Here is a 16,411-nt window from a genome sequence, read left to right on the forward strand (position 1 = left end):
ATATATATATATACATATATATATATATATCTCAAGGTACACAGAACTGTTCTGTAAAATGTAGATTACATGCATTTCTAAAATGCAAACCTTTACACTTCATTTATACCCAGTCCCAGACCTTTTCAAAGTAATAAAACCGAACAAAAAGAATCCCTCATATCCAGTAGTACTTCTCCGTTACACAACTCATCTGGTTATGATTCATGTACCATTTGTCAATATCACAGAATATCTACAGCATATAACAAGTTATATTTCCATGTCACAATGTTTAAACAACTGATGAAATTATGGTACATTCAGTTCAGTAAAAAGTCTTTTACATTTCTTTGTACATTAAAAAAAAAAAAGGAAACTGAATGTAAACAGTCAGAAGGCAGTCCACTGTCCCGCAGAGGCTGCTAAACATCAACTGAGTTATTGACACCTACAATAATCTTATTTGTCATTAAATGCCTGTTTACTCAGCATTAATCTCTGTCTCTGGCCTCTGCACTGAAAGCTCAGCCTGTACGAAGGCGCCCTGTCCCAAGGCAGTGGAGTATGCCCGATTACTATGTGGAGTTGAGAAACCAGGGCTGTGATAGGAGCTGGAACCACCCCGATTTGATAGTGAGGTTTGGGACTGAGGTACCGGATGGTAGTCATCCAGGTTGTCATAGTGTGACTGTAAAGTAATGGCACTTTGTCCCGGTGACTGATGAGAGTAGGATCCACTATGGTCTGAATTGTCTGCTAGATGTGCGGGAAGACTGGATTGGTTGTAATGCTGTCGCTCTCTAACACTATGGGATCTCTCTGGCTTGGGTGGAGGAGCTAGCCTCACAGGAACTGCTTGTTCATCTTCACTGGCACTGCTCGTGGCTTTAACCCTGCATATGTGGCGATCCAAATCTGACCTTTCGTAACGAGGTTGGGCAGTCCTGCTCTCTGAGTGTTCCTGCCAATGTTTACTGCTCGGTTGCTTTTCCCCAGGTTCAAACTTCGGGTCATGATAGCCACCCTCTGGTAAGTGCTGCAGGCTTCGTGGTGGAAGTTGCGATTGATGTGAATGGATGGACGAGTAGGTCCTGGAGCTGCTTTGTTTGGTGGTCTTTTCCCCCATCCCATTTCCTTGGCAGTGCTTCTCTGTTTCCATATACATCAGGACATCTGGATCGGAGATCAAGTGCCTGGGAGCATGCTGAGATCCAGGAACGATATTATATCTGGCCTCCTTGCTCTCGGCAGCCATCAATACAGTTTTGCCGGGATCTGATTTGCTGCGCAAGTGTAACATGTCTATATCCATTGGCATGTAGGGTCCTATGTTGTCATACTGAGACATAACAGAACCCTTCACCTTTTGTCTCGCTCGGCTTTCCCTGCGGATAGAGTGTATGCGAAGCCTCTCTGCTTCGTCTGGATCCCATGCAAAGTAAACACTCCCTTTTGAACCACCGTAAGGTGGCATGTCTCTGCTTACGAAGCTATGCTCCTTTAAAGGAATGAAATGCTTTGAAAGGTAGTGGTAGCCTCCAGATTTGGCTCCAGACCGAAGGAGAGGGGCACTATCCCGACCGCTGAAGGAATGGATGTGCCGTAAGCGGATCGTACCATAATGGTCCACATCGTAGAAAGGGGCATCCAAAACGTGAGAGCCAGAGTAGGGGCTGTAACGGTACTGAACTCTTCCATTCTCGAAATAAGGCTGCAGTTGTGTGACGTGGTAGTCGGCTTGAGAGGCTGGTTGGTGAGACTTGCAGTGGTAGACTGGGCGCTGGTAGTAAAATAACTCATCATCTGGTGGAACCTCGGTTCTGGTGACCGGCGTTGAGCGGATAGCGGTGGGAGCCACATGTAGGGAGTGGACCCTACGGATTGTTGGGTACACGGTAGGTCCATCTACTTGGCTGTAGCCATGGGAGTGGTGCAGTGAGCCTGGAGAAATGTATTCACTTCTCAGAGGGCCATGCGATTTGATGGACTGGTGGTAGGACCTAGGTCCAATCGTATTGTATCGGCCATCACCGTGGCCTCTATAGGAAATTTGTGGCTCTGATTTCGACACATAAGAAATGTGTGGTGGAACACTCTCTGGTCTGTAATGGTATGCCATCGAAGCCTGACCTGAAGGGGATACCCGCTGATGGTAATACGCCTCTGTGGTGGGCTCCAGTAGGGCAGCATCCCCTTTTGAGTGGTAAATGTAACCTGACTGATGAGTGGAAGCTCTATGGTGAGATGGATGAGATTGCGGGGGAGTCTCCTCCACTGAGCCTCTCATGGATGTTTCTAAGATGGCATGAAAGTTGGCGGGGTTTGCAGCCTCAGTGTTGCAGAGAGCAGTCATTGCTAGTTTACTTTCAATAGAACGAACTGGAGGCGTTGGCGGCGTCACTCCCTGAGTATAGTGTTGAGGAGCACTATCTGCTTTTGGATGGACAGACTTTATGGCTTCCCATGGTTTTTCCACAGGATCAAGAGGTGCTGCGGGGGTTGGTGCAACTCTAGCATTGGGCTGCGATTTGGGCTGAAACTGGGGCTGTGCTTGTGACTGAGAATGAGGCTGAACTTGAGGTTGAGACCGAATGGCTGCATGAGGTTGAGTCTGTATTTGTGGCTGAGGCTGGAGAATTGCGACTGGCTGATCTGGTGTCTTTATGGGTTTTGGTGGCATAACCATTTCAGTCATATGGGTCTAGGGATTAAGCCCAAACAAACACTGTTAGGTTTCTTATATTTCCCTTTTTGTATTTACATGCGCTGTAATTTTAGTTATTGATATCATTACCAGATTAATAATTTTTAAATTTTGATATTAATTTTGTTGCAATATGACAAAGGTGAAATAATCACACAACATGCAAAAACATGCACTCTAAAGTAGAGACCTGCACTCCCGCGGGAGTACCGTGGGACTCAACGCAATAGGGTGCGGCACGGGACAACTCTTGATGGGCGAGTGCGGGTGGGAAGAGACTCGTGTGTGTGTGTGCGGGATGCGGGAGAATAAAATGATTTGCGGGACTCTTGCAAAATAGAAATTATCTAAACATAAAATGTCTAAAACATATAAATTGTTATTTATGTGTTGCACAAAATCAAAAAGAACAACTAATAACATTAACATGATTAACACGCGCAAGCTAGGCAGAGTTTCTATTTATAACGCGTGTTTAAAGGGTTGCACAATGTAGCCAATCACAGACTGAGCTGTTGATTTCTGGAACACAATGGCCAACCAGAGGTGATTAAGTTAGAATCCACTCACCGCAGTACTGAAATTGCGTGCTCACAAATCGTCTCATTTTAGCACACGAAGTGTAGACATTGTGAAAGATTCATTATGCATATGTTCATTGTATTATAACAGAGCTTTATGAGATCGCAATGAACGGAGATTTCAGTTTTTAGTGATGATAAAGGAAGCGCTGCTCGCATTCTGCCATGTCAAACCATGCACGCAGCAGCTCATGCTTGCTTTTCTGTTAAAATAACAGTGGTTTGTGAATGTTGATGCTTAGCCTAAATAACAAATACTTTATCGGGAGCATGTATGCTGGGATGTTGTGGATCTTAGGAGATGTTACAGAACCATTTAATGTAAATTAAAATCTAGATTACTTTTATGCGGGCTTTTGCGGGCAGGAGTGGGACAAAACATGAATGTCACGGGCGGGAGCGGACACAGATAAGATATTTTTCTGCGGGAGCAGGCGGGCGCGGCACAGAATCTTGTGGGAGCAGGCAGGAGCTGGACTGAAAAATCCATCCCGCACAGGTCTCTACTCTAAAGGTTCACATAAATACTAACAAATTAAAGAAAAACAATGGCAGGCAGCTTTTGATCTAACAACTAGTAGCACTCATGCTTAACATGCTTTTCTAATTTTGAATTTACTATGGTGAATGTTTGGCTCATGAATATTTATAACTAGTGCTGTCAAACGATTAATCGCATTCAAAATAAAAGTTTTATGCGTTACGTGATATATGTATGTGTACTGTGTTTATTTATTATGTATATATAAATACAGACACATACTGTATATATATTTAAAATATTTACATGTATATACATTTATATCATTATATTATATAAATATATATAATATATAAACATTTTTCTTAAATATACACATGCATGTGTTTGTATTTATATACTGTATACATAATAAATATACACAGTGCACACTCATATTATGTCAACAAAAACTTTTATTTTGGATGCAATTAATCGTGATTAATCGTTTAACAGCACTATTTATAACACTACTTAACTAGTGCTACTGACATCCCTGCATGTGCCACTGCTTACCTCAGAGCTGGGTTGTTGAATGACAGTATCCTTGCTGCTGATAGCTGGTGTGGTGATTGTGGTAGTGGTTTTGTCTGTGCTCACAGGTGTCTGGCCCACAGCTGGCTGCTGCCTTTCTGGGCTTTTTTGTGCTTGGGGAACTTGAATAGGTTGACTAAAAGGCATAGCACTCTGGCTTGAGGTCTCTGGTGAGAGAACATCCTGGTTATTGCAAGAAATGCTGCATGGCTTCCCGCTCTCAGCTGTGTTGAGGTGCAGACTGGCGGAGCGAGTTAACTTTTCAGTTGGGGTGGAGGGTGGTGAAGATGTAGGAGCAGATCTCTTTGATGCTTCGACTGCAGCTTCCTCCAAGGATGGCTGTGATGGCAAGAAAGGAGGAGGAGGCCAGTCCATGGTCTCCAGCAACTCTTGTGGCTTAACGGGGGACACTGGTGTAGGGGGTCCAGAGGATTGCCTCCGAGAGAGAATAGTGGCCTGCTGGGCAGATTCAGCTAGAGCTAGTGCAAGCATGCGGGCAGCGTTCTTTGGTGGGGGAGGGGGAGGTATGAGGGACACAGAGCTGACAGGGACATTGCCCTTTGGTGAGTCCAGAGCTGCGGCTCCTATGGATGGACAAAACAGAGGGAACTCAAACAAGGAGAAAGCAGGCTAATATTCATGAGAAGGTAAGATAGGGAAATGTTAAATTTCTACAGACTGTGGACAGATTTCTCTACATTGAGGGTGTTTGTGCAAAGCGCTACTGGTAAAAGCCTGGTGAACTAAACCTGAAAAATCAATTAATTCTCTTATGAAACCCAGCATACCTTGGAGGTTCATATCACAGTGGCATCAGTGTTAATGACGGTGTTTACAATGAAATAAAATAAAAAAACCTTTCAAAAATCTATTGTCTAAGTTCTTAATGTACTCTCTGTATTCATGTTTGTTTAAAATATTTTTGAAAAATCTTTTATAAAATATCAGGACTGTGGTTTCACCCTGACATTTAAAATTTTTTATTTTAATACAGGAATTAAAAACATTCTCATTCTAGAAGAGGAGAATTAAACTAATTTAGGATAAAAATGTCAATGACTCCTCAAGAAACATGGATTTAAGCTACCTTATCCCTGTATTTCAGTTCAGCTTACCTGGCTGCTCTTGAGAGCAGGTGACCTGTGGTGGCTGTGAACATTCAATGCTTGATATGGCTTTACTCTCTTTACTCTCAAAGGTAGCAGCTTTAGAAAGAAGCTCTTGTTGAATGGCTTCACTCAGGGGCAGATCGGTGGTTCTTGACAGAGAGCTCAATTTTGCAGGAGAGTCGAGTGGAGATGGAGGGGAAGAGGGCTGAAGCACAGTGCTCTCTGGTGCTTTCCTTATCATGGAGGCAGCCGATTCAAAGACACTTAGAGGAGTCACAACAGCAGACTTCTCACTGCTCTCAAGGGATTGAACCGGAGTTTTCTCTGAAAAAGATGCAGGGGGCAGTTTATTTATATCCTTTAAGGCTGGACTGTGGTCTGGAGACATAGAATGACTCGTAACTTTAGCTCTGACTGGCAAGGCTGGCTCTGAGCCACTGGCACTGCCCGGGCTCCTCTTTAGACTGCTTTCATCTGTGTCAAGTGAGAAAATGGAAGTCTCTGCCAGAGGAAGGCTACACTGGAAAGACATGGGGTCAAAGTCTAAAGAGGCCATGCCAATGTCAGGGGGGCTCAGGTCCACATCGTCAGTGGAACGTGGCGGGGAGATGAGAGCAGGCACACAGATTGGTCCATCATCCCCATCACTGTCCCCTTGGCCCAGGTTGTCATATGAGTTACAGTGTTGTCTGCTATCCAGCAGGTCACCATTGAAGGAAGCAGAGAGAGCATCGCTGCTGGAGCGAGGTCTGCGTGGCCTGTACACCTTAGACTCTCCTGTGTTAAAGGAAAAGCAGAAAAGTCAAAATTTCACAATGGCTGGTTTACAAGTTGAGGCTGAGCTTTTTTAGAGCTTTAAGAGTCTGTTACCTTCGACGTTATGTAAAGAGGTGAGAGACTCCTCACTTTTGGCAGACCGAAGAGTACCGGTGTCTCCTCTTCCTCCTGAGCAAATAAGGTGGGAACAGAGAAGTTATAATAAATCGCTTATACAAAACCAAACAGAGTTCTAGAATACTTGACCCTTATTGGTCTGTGGTCTGATTGATCTGTGGTCAGATATTGTTGTTGTCTCTCGTAAATACTCTGCAGTCTCTCTGCTCTCACATAATAAAATCATTTAAATTAAAATCAATATTTCATGTCCATTTATTTATTTATTCAGTCAATTAGCAGGGTAATATACAATCAGCTGGTCATTACTGCAAAATAAACCACTTCCACATGATACAAGGCCTGATTAACCACTGGGTTTATTTTGTGTTAATGACTATCTAACATTTAAAGACGACAAAATGGCACAACACTAACCAGCCAATGCCATGGCCTTGAGTTCATTTGGTTCACTGGGATTGCGGGGTAGTTTTCTTTTAGACATTGAGGAAGACTTGCCCAAGTTGAAAAAAGACCGCCAACTGCCAACTGGAGACCTTTTAGACTTTATTGGCTGTCTTTTCCTAGGAGAAAAAATAAATAAAATGTACAAAATGTATCACTTTGAGAATAACAGGCACATAATTGGTTTCTTTATGACAGCATGAAAAAAAACCACAACATTTTAAAGCTCACTTTATACCTCTCAGTAGGGAATTCAATGACCGTGTGGAATTTTCCCTGTAAGGCTGCAGGACCCTCTCCCACCTCTATGTACTTGCTGTCTGCAGTGATGGGTGAGTTGATCTGGGCCTGGGTACGTGCCTGTGCCTCTTCTAGTGTTAGCAGCTTTGTGGATGGAGAGGGTACCAGCAAAGATTTAGGCCGAGACAAAGAGTTGTGTCCTACAAAGACAAAAAATGTGTGATGAATATATAGAAGTGCAAAAAATAAAAAATATTGTTGAAATCTGTCCATATTGCATACCTGTTCCCTCTCGTATGAGTGAGCTCAGTTTAGGGCTGAAGAGAACATCCACATGGTTGAGGATGAACTCCACCACAACCGACTGTATTCGCACCTCCATGAAGGCTGCTGTGCCGCTGAAGCAAGCTGATTCTATTTGCTTTGACCTTTTTATTTGGGAATAAAAATCAAAGATTAGTTATGAATACTAGGTTTTTATATTCATAGTTATAAAATTGCACAGCTGGGATGCGTTTCCCAAAGCATTGTTTGTTAGCTACCTATGGTTGTAGTTTGTTTTGGAAAGCTTTTGTCTTTCAAACACATTAAAGGGGTCCTATTATGCTTTTTCACTTTTTCAACTTTAGTTAGTCTGTAATGTTGCTGTTTGAGCATAAAAAAAAGATCTGCAAAGTTACAAAGCTCAAAGTCCAATTCAAAAGGAAATATTTTATTGAACAGAAATCACTTTTCAAAAACTACAACAAATGACTCGTTTGGACTACAACGCATATTTTCCGGGATTTGTGATATCACAAAGATCGACAAATGGGACGAGACCTGGTTGAGCTGCACTAGAGAAGGCAACGAGTGTTATCACTATGTCGGAGATATGCTAGCTTTCCCAAGTCAGATGAACTTAGAGTGGTTACAATCATCCGGGTTTAAATCGCGCTCAAATTTATTTGATTTTGACGCAATATTTACACTGAAGCTCGCAGGCGGCTATGGTAAGGGGCATGACATTTCCCGACCAGTGCTGTCAATCACAACACACACTGGCCCAGCGAACCAATCACAGCACATTTCGTATTTCAGAAGAAGGGCCTTCATTTGATACAGGAACTATTCGAGCCGTTCATGCCAGACTGGGGAGAGAGGTGTTGTAATAATGTAAAATATATGAAAAATAATGTGTTTTTCGAACAACCTAGTATGAGAGCCTGTTCTAGTACACCCCCAAAACAAAATCAAGACTTTGTAAATTAGCATAATAGGACCCCTTTAAAACGAACAAATTCACAGTATTTCTTATTTACATGTAATGCAAAAATTCCCAAACTCTTTCTTGTAATATATTAAAGTACCCCTAAGATTTTAAAATAAATATTTTAATAATTAGGTATCACATTTGCATGTTCACATTTCTTTAACGTTGGTTAATGGTCACATGACATGCAGGTAAACAAATAAAACATTTAAATTTTTTCTTTTGATTGATGTTATTTTAAAATGATTTTACATTATTATTTAATTATTTGCTTTTTACTAAACTTACAACCCCCTTGACGAACCTCAGTTTGGGAAACCTTGATAATGTAAAGTAATGTTTAATGCACTTCATGTTGACAAATGGAATATATTTTCTTTTTCTTTGCATTTTTATATCGATATGGTACAAGATTATCCTATTAAAATCAATGTGATAAACGAGTTAGGTCAAAAGTAATCAAAGTAGTCTTATTATATTACCTAAAATGTGTAATGTAATGGATTATGCTACTATCTACAGTTTTTGTTACAATTTGTAATCTACCCAGCTCTGTAAAATTGTATCCATGAGTAGCCTATCTGTTTTCACATACATTAAAGTTGCATCATGCAGAGATCTTACCTCAATAAGTTGGGGGCCCAAACGATGGCCAAATTCTTCGTATGCATGTTTGTTACATAGCTGAAGGTTGCTAAGTGTGAAAGATGCCTCATAAGAAATTCAAGAGTCCTACAAGAGAAGCATAAATATTGAATGTTAAAACTACAGATGCATTAAAATCAGACTCCAAGTAAAATTAGCATAATGGTTTAGATTCAGAATCACACTCATTTAAGTGAACAATGTTGTAATAACAGCCTCTATTTTCCTCAGTCACAACCTACTTCATTAATAATATAAATAGTATGCTTAATGCAGTAGATTGATATAAAGGCTGTTATGTATGAAAAATATGGCTGTTGAAAAGAGAACTGCAAGTCTTCTAGCAACCAGCAGAGAGCACTGTGGTCATTTACAAACCTATAATGCGGAGGCGGCAGCTGCTGAATAACATCATGTATTTTGATCAGCCTCTCCTCGTCAGTGGCTGCTGACACAGCCTCCTAAAAAGAAGAAGAGCGGGTGTAAATCAGGGTCACTGCATCTAGAGCAGCTCTAACCAACAAAAACACTCTAAAACCCATGTTCACACTATACTGCTGAGTGGACAAAAGCACATGGTCAATCGCATTTCCTGGGCATTATAGTTTCACTGCTTCCATAGCAACCTGAAAACATTGATGCACTCTTTACTCTAGCCGTTTTCATTTGCAGCGACTTATCTCCAGATGCTGTAAATGTCACTGCTTTGTTTAGCATGCAGATGAACTCCTTGTGGCTCTTAAAAGACAAGCAATTAATTTTGTATACTCATTAAAAGCAATCAATAGAACGAATAGCCTCAAGCCTTCAATGACTGCGCTGTTTTGCCAGTCTCAGATTAGAGACCCACACATATTATCACACCAAGATCTAAAAAGGTTTTGATATCAGTATAAGTATGGGCTGCTTGTTCTAATATAATAGGTGCTCTCAGCTGGAGCTATTTGTATGACAAAGAGTGTGTGAGTTTGAGAAAAGGCTCTTTAAAGGCCTGTCGTTCTGGGATAAACGCTTACCGAGAATTTTTCATACAGCTGGTAGGTGAGAAGTGGGTTGGGAAGCTCCCGAAAGTAAAGCTTGCACAGGGAGCCCACGCAGTGTATGTCTTGAATGTAAACATCTTTTGTCAGATCTGGGATCTGTTCAGAGTCAAATTCATGCCTAAAGTGAGAGAGAAAGAACGTGTTTTAGGCTTGATACACTATCGTAGACAATTTGGTGTGCCTTAAACCTAAATTTAAGTAAATTCTGATTAAATAACATTAGCTTTGAATATCAACATTTGAAGGAATTGACAACAAATATCGGTTTCCAATGGTCGGTGCCGATGAAGAAGTTAATTTTTTTATTTAGCAAGGATGCATTAAACTGATCAAAGTCACAGTAAATACATTTATAATGTTACAAATAAATGCTATTCTTTTGAACTTTCTATTCATCAAAGAATCCTGAAGAAAATGTCAAAGCTTCCACAAAAATATTAAGCAGAACATGTTTTCAACAATAAAATAGGAAATGTTTGATCGAGTGCCAAATCAGCATATTAGAATGATTTCTTAAGGATCAAGTGACAATGAATCAATCAATTGCTGCTGAAAATTCAGATCTTCCTTAATAGCAATAAATTATATTTTAACATGAAAAATGGAAAACAATTATTTTAAATTGCAATAATGATAATAATTCGCAATAGTAATGTTTTTACTGTAGTTTTGATCAAATGAATGCAGCCTTGAAGAGTATTAGAAATTTCTTTCACAAACTTAAAGAAAAGGAAAAAAAAGGAAATCAGAACGAACCACAGACTGGAACGACAATGTAATATTTAACAATTTACACAAGCAAAAAATAAAATTGCTAAAAATATTTATTATAGCTTTATTGTTTTAAATTTATCCACTGACAAAACTACATGTAGGAACTCAAGGGGGAGAGAAAACTTGTTAATCGGCCAAGCAAACAAGTCAACTTGTCCTGGACCCAGTAATAAACCCCCATCTAATCACTCTGGTGTACTCATTTCCTCCTGTATTCAAGAATACAAACATTCCCATTATGAAATGTAATTAGCAGCAGCTTAATATTCAGTCACTGCATTCAGAGTTTCTCAAGCGGTATGATAAATCCCTATCTTTGCTACTTGCAATTAGGGGAGTGTGTTATGTCCTACCGCAGCTTCTGAATGTTGGAGGCAATCCCAGAGAGACGGTACATTCCATCAACCACTCCGTGCTTCTCAATGAACTCAGTGCAGCTCTTGAGTACCTGGGGGACTAGAGGTTTAGACAAAATGTTACTGGAGCATCCTTTTTGGCACGTAAAGTGTGAGACTTGTCAAAATGCCAATGGAATAGAATGCCAGATTCCTTGTGCAGTAAATTTCAGATTTTGTAAGCTATAAATAACTTCAAAAACTGCCGGAGACAAGCCTGATCGTCAGATAACAAGTCCGTGCTCTCCTGTATGGCAGAGTTTATAGCTTCACATTTGCTTCAGTTGCATTAGACAAACTCCAGACTTCCACCATGACCTTGCGATGTTTCACCCAGAGGAATCATAGTCACAGACAACCCTAAATGGCCTCTAGTCTTGACAAACTTTATCCGGCAGATGAGTGATTCCAAGTCTCTCAGAGGCAGCTGTTCATCTACATTCCTGACATAGCTGTCTGAAGCACAAAATCCTCAAAAATACAAGAAAGTTTTGTCTCTAAGCCATCTCAAAAAACATTCAATCAGCGCTTCACAATAAGGATGGCCTGTGGCCACTGTGAGTGTGTTTCAGGCCAGTTAAAGGAGCTGTTACTTGCCCTATAAGGCCAGTAATACATTCTTTATGTCTTCAAGCTAAAGCTTTTTAGCTGGGAAATATAGATAAATTGTCAAAACTGAGAATGATTCGTAACATTCTTGGAAGCATCGGTCAGAATAGTTTGAAAATGACAAACAAATCACAATCCTTTTTTTCCTGCAAAAGTGTTTATAAATTTACAACTATCATTGAGGTAAATTATAGCTGAATATTTTCCAGTTGTTTATGTAAAACCTAGTAATTTGCTGTAAAGACAACAATATAACAAATACAGAACCACTCAATTGTTTGGGGCCAGTAAGGTTTTTTAAAGTTTTTGAACCTACCAAGTTTGCAATTATTTCATAAACAAATAGAGTAGAAATAGTACTATTGTAATACATTATTAAAATTTTAAATAACAGTTTGCTATTTTAATATCTGTGATCTGTGACCAGTCATAAGTAGCACGGGTATATTTGTAGCAATTGCAAACAATACTTTATTTGGATCAAAATAATAGATTTTTCTTTTATGCCAAAAATCATTAAGTAAAGATCCCGTTTAATATCAAAAAATATATTCTGTAAATTTCCTTCCATAAATATATCAAAAGTAAATTTTTGATTAGTAATATGCACTGCTAAGAACTTTATAATGCTTCATAACTTTAAATGCAATTTTCTCAATATTTAGATTTTTTTTTTGCACCCTTAGATTCCAGATGTTCAAATAGTTGTATCTCGGTAGTTGTATATCAATGGAAAGCTTATTTATTCAGCTTTCATATGATGTATAAATCTCAATTTAAAGTGCCCCTATTATGGATTTTTGAAAATTAACTTTCATGCAGTGTGTAACACAGCTCTAAGTGAATGAAAACATCCTGCAAAGTTTTAAATCTGAAAGTGCACCGTGTATAAACTTAGCTCTCTCAAAAGAAAGAGTTGACTCTGAATCATTGAAACGAGTCGTTTTTAAAACTAATCCCAAGCTGTTTCATGTTGATGTCAACATGAAGCATTAGCATATTGCCCGCGCACTTGTTGGTTTTTTAGCATTGGTCTGAATGAAAATGCTAATTCATTCTTTGCCACTAGGTGCCACTTTTGGAGCTGTAAAAATTGCAGTTTCCCCGATAACACTGTACACAAAGCAGCACTGCGCTCACAAATGCTGCTTTATCAGGCATTACAGGCATGATGCAATAAAACCAGACCAATCACCACAGATTAGCGTCACACAAAGGAGGGGTTTGGAAAAATGAATCATTGAGCGAATCGGCTGGAAGTCGCTGAGCAAGTAAGGTAAAAAATAAATGCATATTATAAGACAATGAAAGTGTTTTTTGATCTTACATGCATGTCAACCTGTTGTTGCAGACTCCCAAAACCAAAATATGAACCTTTCAATTACCCATAATAGGGGCACTTTTAAAAAATTTACCCATATGACTGATTTTGTGGTCACAGGGTCACAAAAATCAAATATTCTCCTGTGATGGCAAAGCTGAATTTTCAGTAGCCATTACTCCAGTCTTCAGTGTCACATTTCTTATTATCGATGTTGAAAATAGTTGTGCTGCTTAATTATAATTTTTTTTTTTCAGTTTTGGTTAAAAGTTCAAAAGCACATAATTTATTATAATATTGAAATATTCAATATTATTCAATAACTGTTTACAATATATTCTTTATTAGTCTTTATTCTCACTTCTGATTCAATTGAATACATCCTGACTGACTAAAAGGATTATTTTCTTAATCTTAATGACTCTCTACTTTTTTTTTAAAGTTATTTTTATGCCTTTTTATTCATATAGGACAGTAGAGAGATGACAGGAAATTACTGGGAGGAGAGAGAGGAGCGGGATCGGCAAAAGATCTCGAGACAGGAATCGAACTCGTGTCGCCACGAGCACAGTTGTGCTATATGTCGACGCACTAACCACGAGGCTATTGGCGCCGACATGACCCTCCACTTTTGAATGGAAGTATTTTTTTGGCAAAAAAAAAAAAAGAAAAAAAAAGAGGCAGTGGAGCCATTGGAAACATCAACAGAGCAACAATAAAATTACTGGCTCAATTTGGTCAGCAGAACCTTTTTGAGCCCTTTCAATACTTTGAAAAATACAGCAAATTACTTCAGAGGCCAAAATCCTTATGGCACCAACTGAGAAAGAGAAAAACTGGATTAATGCATTTTGTTCCCAGCGAAATACTGTCCAAGAGTATAATTAGTGCATTGCAGGGAGGTCTGCAGAGCTTTATGTTAATATGACTGAGCCATACTAATGACTGTCTACTTGAACAAAGTGTTTAGCCATGTCGTCTCACGTTCCTCTGAGATCAGAGTGTCTGAAACGGAGAATACAGATTCTGCCATTACTCGTTTAACAAACACATTAAAGCTGAGTGGGCTCATGGGTGGGAGGACAGTGAAGGGAGCGAAAGGTTCAGATCTAGGTAGTAAACCTAAACTTTATCATCTAACCAACTACAATAGATGACCTTTTGTAGAAAGACATTTTTAAAGAATACCAGAATACCAAATTTCTGCTTTGAGGATACTTGCTCTTGAGGAAAAGAATGTCCATTCTGAAACATTTAATAAAAGCAATGGGGTCCCCCCCCGGGGCCCCCCCCCCCCCCACCTCCTTCTAAATGTAATGGTCGAGCAGTCGTATCAAGTTTGAAAAGGACAAGGCTTAGATTTTAAGGGCAGGCAATGGCTCAGGGAGGATTTGAAGTCAAACAAATGGAGCAAATGCTGAAGGCTGCCAGGGAGCTTTGATTCAATGGGGAAGAAATCTCCAGACACGGCTCCCTAACCATTCCTCCTGACCTTTAGACCGCTTTAAGCCAATCAGATGCCATGACAACCTATGCAGCCAGATCCAAGGGTGATTCTAGAGGAGGGGGGGTTAGCTATGCTTTCCAGCCCACCCACACTGTGTCACATTAGTGTCAAGCACTGTCTGGAGCATGAGCTTGAGTTTGAGTAGGACCAGAAGGGGGCAAAGCTCACCGTCATGGCCGGAGTTGAGGAGATGTTCTCCTAGGTCACAGCCAAACACCCTCTCCCTGAGGATACCCCTTTGCTTCAGCTTCTGCTTGGTCGGCCTGGACTTCATGAATGTGCGGAGAAAAGTGATCAGTTTCCCGTGTTTCTTGGACACTGGAAGATAAAAAATAAAAGACATGCAAATTTATATAATATTTTCACATCAGTGAAAACTGCACTGTGAATCACAAGCAGCGCAACAACAAACGACCCCAAGAAAATCCAGTTTACCAACAGGCCAGTGCCAGCCACATCATATCAGTGAGCCAAGATCTTATGAAATAAAAAAGCAAAGGCACTTGGTTGAGTAAGAATAATGGGTTTAGGCATTAACCCTGTTCCTTTACTGAAGGAATTTCCCAAATCGTCCATTGGAAGTGTTGCTTAAATAACCTAGATCATAAAGGGCTGTTTCGTCAACCAAGCAGAATTATTAATTCACCCAAATTCCTCTGAGGGAAGTACATTCTCCATCTTCGGATGTTTGTTCTTCTTTTGGTAGAGCAAAATCAAACCACTTTATTCTCTGTGGATCAATGCAACTGTTACAGAGGCAATTACAGTAGCATATAAATCAACTATGAATGACTTTACAAGTTTAATATAATCTCAGCATTGGAAGAAAAAAGCCTGAAGATGAGCGGCTGACATACATCTGTGAAAGTCTTCATGAAAGTAATAAATGTTTCCTTTCATTTCATTTTTGAAGGAGGCCAAGCAGGAATGACGTCTCAAGCTGTTTGGTCTCCAGAGCAGCTTGCGTTGTTATTACACCCTGACACCAACCACCATGCCCAAAAAAAAAAAAAAAAATTAATTTAAAAAATCAGCAGCCTGACCTAGAATCTGCATGAGAGACTCTTGGACGATTCAGAGGAAAAGTATCAAGAGAGAAATTCCAAGGATTTGACAGGAACACACAAACACACCAAAATAATTCCACTGGATTTGCTAGAAAACCCTGAGCCCTGTAATTTCTCATTTAACTTGGATTGTTCTGATGTTCCTCATAAAATATTAGCAAGCTTAAATATTACAAACCAAATAACTGTTTGCATAATGAAGCTGTATGAATCAGCAAACAATCTGTTGCCGGAAACAATTTCAGAGCTATTAGAAATGCAGCTGGGATTCCTGAAAACCACAAACTGGTCCATCTGTGTTTATGTTTGTGGGCACATGTGGTGGATTTAGCAGGAGACGGAGTAAAAATAATTAGCAAAATTGCAAATATTACACTGTTGTTTAACAGTTTAACTCCCTGGTGATTTTAAGGATGTGTGATTCTTTGCATGCTGAAACCACAGTGGACGTGGCAAGGGGACATCTGCCAGCTGTGATCTCATCTGTTCCTTTGTGTGTCTTTACCTTTTAAAAAGGCACATTACTCACAATTTTTCATCATAAAAGTTATCAATTTTTCCAACAAGCAGTTGCAGCTGGTCTCGATGCAATTAATCCTCTCATATCCAGTCGAGGTCAATAATAAAAAGAGCCGTTGTAGGAATTTCCTGTTCTACTTTTCAAGAGCCAGTAACGTAACTGGCACACATTTCACAGATCCTCTTATTCTAAACTCCACAACAAACCAAACACTGGGCATGTGCTGAACTTCACAGAAGCGGCAAGAAGACTGTGTGTGTTACTGAAGAA

The 16,411-nt window shown here is 39.9% G+C and overlaps 1 protein-coding gene across 5 annotated transcripts in view; it reads right to left on the minus strand.

The window, feature by feature from the left end:
- Positions 1-37: 37 nt before the first annotated feature.
- The window catches only part of LOC107548189 (rho GTPase-activating protein 32-like), a 122,707-nt gene continuing 106,333 nt past the window's right edge, over positions 38-16,411 (minus strand). For all 5 annotated transcript variants that reach the window (XM_016228790.1, XM_016228789.1, XM_016228788.1 and 2 more), the window contains 12 exons: positions 14,723-14,872; positions 11,076-11,178; positions 9,922-10,066; positions 9,284-9,366; positions 8,885-8,992; positions 7,291-7,436; positions 7,007-7,208; positions 6,742-6,887; positions 6,301-6,375; positions 5,437-6,207; positions 4,304-4,905; positions 38-2,683 (listed from right to left, as the gene is read on the minus strand). In XM_016228790.1, the coding sequence (XP_016084276.1) occupies positions 464-2,683; positions 4,304-4,905; positions 5,437-6,207; positions 6,301-6,375; positions 6,742-6,887; positions 7,007-7,208; positions 7,291-7,436; positions 8,885-8,992; positions 9,284-9,366; positions 9,922-10,066; positions 11,076-11,178; positions 14,723-14,872 (4,751 nt within the window). In that variant the 3' untranslated portion in view covers positions 38-463. The remainder of the gene's footprint in view (positions 2,684-4,303; positions 4,906-5,436; positions 6,208-6,300; positions 6,376-6,741; positions 6,888-7,006; positions 7,209-7,290; positions 7,437-8,884; positions 8,993-9,283; positions 9,367-9,921; positions 10,067-11,075; positions 11,179-14,722; positions 14,873-16,411) is intronic.

The sequence above is a fragment of the Sinocyclocheilus grahami genome, unplaced genomic scaffold (assembly GCF_001515645.1).
Source record: "Sinocyclocheilus grahami isolate Dianchi unplaced genomic scaffold, SAMN03320097.WGS_v1.1 scaffold344.1, whole genome shotgun sequence".
NCBI classification, from domain to species: domain Eukaryota; kingdom Metazoa; phylum Chordata; class Actinopteri; order Cypriniformes; family Cyprinidae; genus Sinocyclocheilus; species Sinocyclocheilus grahami.